The 5,942-nt window shown below is 35.7% G+C and overlaps 1 protein-coding gene across 1 annotated transcript; it reads left to right on the forward strand.

Annotated features, from left to right (window-relative positions):
• The first annotated feature begins 214 nt into the window (after positions 1–214).
• LOC124232692 (olfactory receptor 4A16-like) lies at positions 215–3,016 on the forward strand. The gene is made up of 2 exons (XM_046649633.1): positions 215–1,113; positions 2,962–3,016. Exons 1-2 carry the CDS (start codon positions 215–217, stop codon positions 3,014–3,016), a joined length of 954 nt encoding a protein of 317 aa, XP_046505589.1.
• Positions 3,017–5,942: the final 2,926 nt, after the last annotated feature.

Consider the following 5,942-nt stretch of genomic DNA (forward strand, 5'->3'; position numbering starts at 1 on the left):
GAAGTAGAATTGTCAAAGGAAGATGTAATGGGCTCTTTGGTAGAAGACCTCAATAGATATTTACTAAATGTTTATTGAGTGTAAACCACTGTGGAAGACATAATGATGAAGATGTGTCTATAACATAATAAACGTATTCACTGTCATGTTCACAATTTCATTTCAGGTCCCGTTCTGAGCTCTCATCCCTGAAACAGGCCTTATGGAAGAGTAAATGGGACATAGTAACAATGTGACAGAATTTGTCCTCCTGGGCCTCACTCAGGATCCTGAGGGGCAAAAGGCATTATTTTTCATGTTTTTACTCATCTACATTGTGACAATGGTGGGCAACTTGATCATTGTGTTGACTGTTTTTGCCAGCCCCTCTCTGGGCTCCCCAATGTACTACTTCCTTGTCCATCTATCACTCATGGATGCAGTTTATTCCACTGTCATTTCACCCAAATTGATTATAGACTTACTCTGTGATAAAAAGACAATCTCCTTCCCAGCTTGCATGGGACAGCTATTTCTAGAACACTTATTTGCTGGTTCTGAGGTCTTCATTCTGGTGGCAATGGCCTATGATCGCTATGTGGCCATCTGTAAGCCGCTGTGCTACTTGACTATCATGAATCAACAGGTTTGCATCCTGCTGGTAGTGGTGGCCTGGGTTGGAGGTTTTGTGCACTCTATGGTTCAACTTCTCTTTGTGTACAACCTCCCCTTTTGTGGACCCAATGACATTGATCACTTCATGTGTGACATGTACCCATTATTGGAACTTGCCTGCACTGACACTTACGTGGTAAGCTTCACTGTGGTTGCCAATGGTGGAGCAATCTGTATGGTCATCTTTATCCTTCTACTAATCTCCTGTGGAGTCATTCTGAATTCCCTTAAAGCTCACAGTCAGGAAGGGAGGCGCAAAGCCCTGTCTACCTGCATTTCCCACATCATGGTGGTTGTCCTCTTTTTTGTTCCTTGTATTTTCATGTATGTTAGACCTGTTTCCAACTTTCCCATTGATAAATCCATAACTGTGGTTTGTACAGTTATCATTCCCATGTTGAATCCTTTAATATACACCTTGAGAAATTCAGAGATGAAAAATGCCATGGAAAAACTCTGGTTTAAAAAGTTAACCTTAGGTAGAATAAGAATGTGTCACCCACACTGAACACATTTGTTACTAGTTCTAAAGCAACAAACAGGCAGTAAATTCTGACAATGGATGGTAGTGAATTCAATGGATTCTCTAGGCATGCTTTTCTTTGTTTATACTAGAGCACTAATAGTCCTTTGAGGTTAGAACTAATCTAATAGAGAAATTCTAGAGGATGAATAAAAGGCCCAGATATTTGTCCTATCACAAGGAAAAATAAAAAAAAGAAACTAATTTCACCCTATAACTTTATTTTTCTCAGTTTGTATTCAAATGGGACTTTAAAAGAAAGAGTTATTTATTTTCTAAAGTGAAAAACAAGCTACCTTTGAAAGTTTACTGTCACTCAAAGTAATGAGAAAGTATTTGGCTGATACTTAGAACAAATTTCTGTGGGTGACATTCACGACTATGAGCTTTGCTGTGATGTGGGATTCTTGGCTAGAGACAATGTTGAATAGGATTTAATGGGAATGAATAAAAAGAGTTTTGTGAGTCCATGTACAGGAGTACTATAAACAGAATATATCTATTCTTTTTTTGGAGGTGGGGAAGATTAGCCCTGAGCTAACATCTGCTGCCAATCCTCCTCTTTTTTGCTGAGGAAGGCTGGCCCTGAGCTAACATCCGTGCCCATCTTCCTTCACTTTATATGTGGGAGGCCTACCACAGCATGATCTGCCAAGCGGTGCCATGTCTGCGCCCGCGATCCCAACCGGCGAACCCTGGGCAGCCGAAGCGGAACTTGCGAACTTAACCGCTGTGCCACTGGGCCGGCCCGAGAATGTATCTATTCTTGTGAAGACAAATAAGTGACTCTTTCATGATTAACTGGGTCTGATACAATAAACCTAACATCAGATACCTGACTGGTGCTTTATCGAGTTCTCTGCAATGGCCTGTATTCATTAATGATATGTTGAGCATTATGCTACAGAGGTTGCCAGAAAAGCATTGGTGAGGACAAATACATATTATTAAGCCCATGCATGATATTAGACTGCCATTAGATCCAATTTTTACATTGACCCATTTAGCAAGCTGTGAGAGCTTGGAAAGAACTTGACTGTCATTCACAGATGGGTCATCCTGTCAACTTGCTCATCAAGAGTCTTCTCCTTGATGTCTGGTGGGCATTTACATGGAACAAATAGATTTTCATATCATGTTCATTCTAAAAGGTCCATGCACTGCCTTATTATCTACCATACCCTTGCTTTTAATCTTTTTCTTTCTAAGTTCTTGACCAGACAGCCAAGCCATGAATGAGGTAGGTCTATGCCTCAGATTATCTCTTAGCAAAGTTTGTTACCAGATATGCCTCCTGAAAAAATGCCTACTGAGACTACCTCCTTCACTACTCCCTTTCATCACCACCTTGTAGGACTATATGCAATAATAATATTTTTCCTGAAGTCAATGCACTGTGTAAAACCATACATCTAAGTGATTTTTTTTGCCTTAAAAAAAATCTAACTCTCTTAGGTGACCTTTTATGATGCCCTAGGTGTGAATGAGAGAGAAATGATGAAGCAAAAGGAGAAGTTAATTAGGAACGTTAAAAATAGATTATCAAGTGTTGATCTTTAAAAATACTATTTTTTAAAGCAGTTTTAATATCACAGCAAAATTGAGTAGAATATATAGAATTCCCTGTATCCCTGTCCCAAAATAAGTGTGACCTCCTCCATTATTGACATCCTACAACATAGTGGCATACTTATTACATTTGATGGATCTACACTGAAACATCATCATTATCTAAAGTACATAGTTTGCGTTAGGATTCGCCCTTGATATTGTACTTTCTGTAGGTCTGAAAAAATGCACAGTGACAGGAATCCACCATCGTACTATTGTACAGACTAGTTTAACTGCCCTAAAAACCTTCTGTACTCTACCTGTTCATTCCTCCCTCCTGATTAACCCCTAATAAACACTGATCTTTCTATTGTCTCTGTGGCTTTGCCTTTTCCAAAATGTCATATAGTTGGAATCATACAGAATGTAGTCTTTTTGGATTGACTTCTTTCACTAAGTAATATACATGTAAGTTTCTTCCATGTCTTGTCATTTCTCTTTAGTGTTGAATAATGTTACCTTGTCTGGATATGCCACAGTTTATTTGTCCATTCTTCTACTGAAGGATAGCTTGGTTGTTTTGGCAATAATTGTGGGGTTTGGCAATTAAGAATAAAGCTACTATAAACATCCATGTAAAACTTCTTTGTGGATGAAAGTTTTCAACTTCTTTGGATAAATATTAAAGAAAATGATTTCAGGATAATTTGGTAAGAGTATGTTTAGTTTTGTAGGAGACTGACAAAATGTCTTCCAAAGTGGCTTCAGCATTTTGAATTCCTACCAGCAATGAATGAAGAGTTCTTTTTGCTGTACATTCTTGCCAGCATTTGGTGTTACCAGTGTTTTGTATTTTGGCCCTTCTAATAGGTGCGTAGTGGTAACTCATTGTTAATTTAATTTGCAATTGCCTGATGATGCACAATATTTAACATCTTTTCAACTTGCCATCTGTATATCTTCTTTGGTGAGTTTTCTGCTAAGGCTTTTCCTCTTTTTTTGGTAAGGTTATTTGTTTCCTTATTATTGAGTTTTAAGAGTTCTTTGTATATTTTGGGTAACAGTCTATTATTATATCTTGCAAATATTTCTTGCAGTAGGTAGCTTGTATTTTCAATCTCTTGCATTGACTTTTGCAGAGTACAAGATTTTAATTTTAATAAAGTCTAGTTTATCAATATTTTCTTTCATGTATCCCACCTTTGGTGTTGTAACTAAGTCATCACCATTCTCAAGATCATCTAGATTTTCTCTTATGTTTTCTTTTAAGGGTTTTATAGTTTTGCCTTTTACATTTAGATATATGATCCATTTTGAGTTAATTTTTCTGAAAAATGTAAGGTCTGTATGGATTTATTTTTTGCATATGTGTGTCTGGTTGTTCCATACCATTTGTTGAAAAGACTATTTTTCCTCCATCGTATTGTCTTTGTTCCTTTGTTGAAGATCAGACAACTATATTTATATGGGTCTATTTCTGGGCTCTCTGTTCCATTCCATGGATCTGTTTAGTACATTTTTTTTGTTACGACTATATTGTCTTCTTTTCTGTATATTTACAGAAAATTTTGTATATAATATAAAACTTATATTATATATAAATTATATAGTAAATTTTTAAGTCAGGTGGTATTAGTCCTCCAGCTTTGTTTTCCTTCAATATTGAATTGACTATTCTGAGTTTTTTGCTTCTCCATATAAACTTTAGAATAATTTGGGTGATATCAACAAAAGAACTTGATGGAATATTGATTGGGATTGCATTAAATTTATTGATCAAGTTGGGAAGAACTGATATCTTGACAACACTGAGACTTCCCATTCATGAACGTGGAATATTTCTCTGTTTATCGAGTTCCTCCTTGATATCTTTCATTAGAGCTTTGTAGTTTTCCCCATACAAATCTTGCATATATTTTGTTAGCTTTATACCTAAGTATTTCACTTTAGAGGGAGGTGCTAATGTATATAGTAATGTGTTTTAATTTCAAATTCCATTTATTCGTTGCTGCTATATAGGATTGACTTTTGTATATTAAGCTTGTATCCTCCAACCTGGCTATAATCTCTTATTAGTTCCAGAAGTTTTTAAAAATCAGTTCTTTTGGATTTTCTGTATAGATGCTCATGCCATCTGTGAACAAAGACAGTTTTATTTCTTCCTTCTCACCTGTATATCTTTTATTTACTTTTCTTGTCTTATTGCATTGACTATGATTTGCAGTACAATTTAGAAAAGCAGTGGTTGGAGGCGATATCCTTGTCTTGTTCCTGATCTTAGCAGGTAAGCTTTGAGTTTCTTACATTAAAAATGATATTAGCTTCAGGGTATTTTGTAGATATTCTTTATCAGATTGAAGAAGTTCTCCTCTTTTCCTATTTTCACAAGAATTTTTATCACGAATGGGTGCTGAATTTTGTCAGATGCTTTTTCTTCATCTATTGATATGATCATGTGATTTTTCTTCCTTAGTCTGTTGATGTGATGGAGTACATTAATTGATTTAAAATGTTGAACCAGCCTTGCATACCTGGGATAAATCCCACTTGGTCAAGATGTATAAGTGATTTTATACATTGTTGGTTTTGATTTGCTAATATTTTCTTGAGGATTTTTACATTTATGTTCATGAGAGACACTAGTCTGTAGTTTTTTCTTACAATATCATTGTCTGGTTTTGGTATCAGAGCAATGCTAAACCCATAGAAGAATTATCTTAGACGAGTTGTTGATTTTTCACTTTGTTCAACTTTTTACTTGTTATTAGGTTGGAGTGGCAGCTTTTAAGATCCTTATGTGCCAGACCAACTAATACTGGAATTTGGGTCAATGCTCAAGCAAATTACTTGTGCCTTCTACACCTGTTTGGGCCTAGATATATAGAGAGAGAGATAGAGAGATAGATAGATAGATTTATAGATATATATGTATCTCTACATATCTATATATATGTCTACATATATATATATAATTTCTATTTTAAAATAGTAAGCAGTTTTATTTACGTGTTTTCACAATTTGTTGGATAAAATAACATCTCCTTAACAATGGACATTTTGTTCTCATTTTCTCTTGGAATCCCACGGTTGAAGTTTGTCTGTATCAAAGCCTGTTAACAAGCCTTGAATTACTTTGTCAAGGAGAATTTTTGACAAACGAAGAGTGTACTGAGTCATTAAAAATCCTAATTGTCTGCACTGTGAGTCTCCTTTG

Source organism: Equus quagga, unplaced genomic scaffold (genome assembly GCF_021613505.1).
Source record: "Equus quagga isolate Etosha38 unplaced genomic scaffold, UCLA_HA_Equagga_1.0 1080_RagTag, whole genome shotgun sequence".
Taxonomy (NCBI): Eukaryota; Metazoa; Chordata; class Mammalia; order Perissodactyla; family Equidae; genus Equus; species Equus quagga.

Excerpts from the sequence above, each read along its gene's own strand:
- LOC124232692 (XM_046649633.1), top strand. The coding sequence starts at position 215 with ATGGGACATAGTAACAATGTGACAGAATTTGTCCTCCTGGGCCTCACT. Across the intron at positions 1,114-2,961 it reads AATGCCATGGAAAAACTCTG|GTCTGAAAAAATGCACAGTG; the intron begins GTTTAAAAAGTT and ends TACTTTCTGTAG.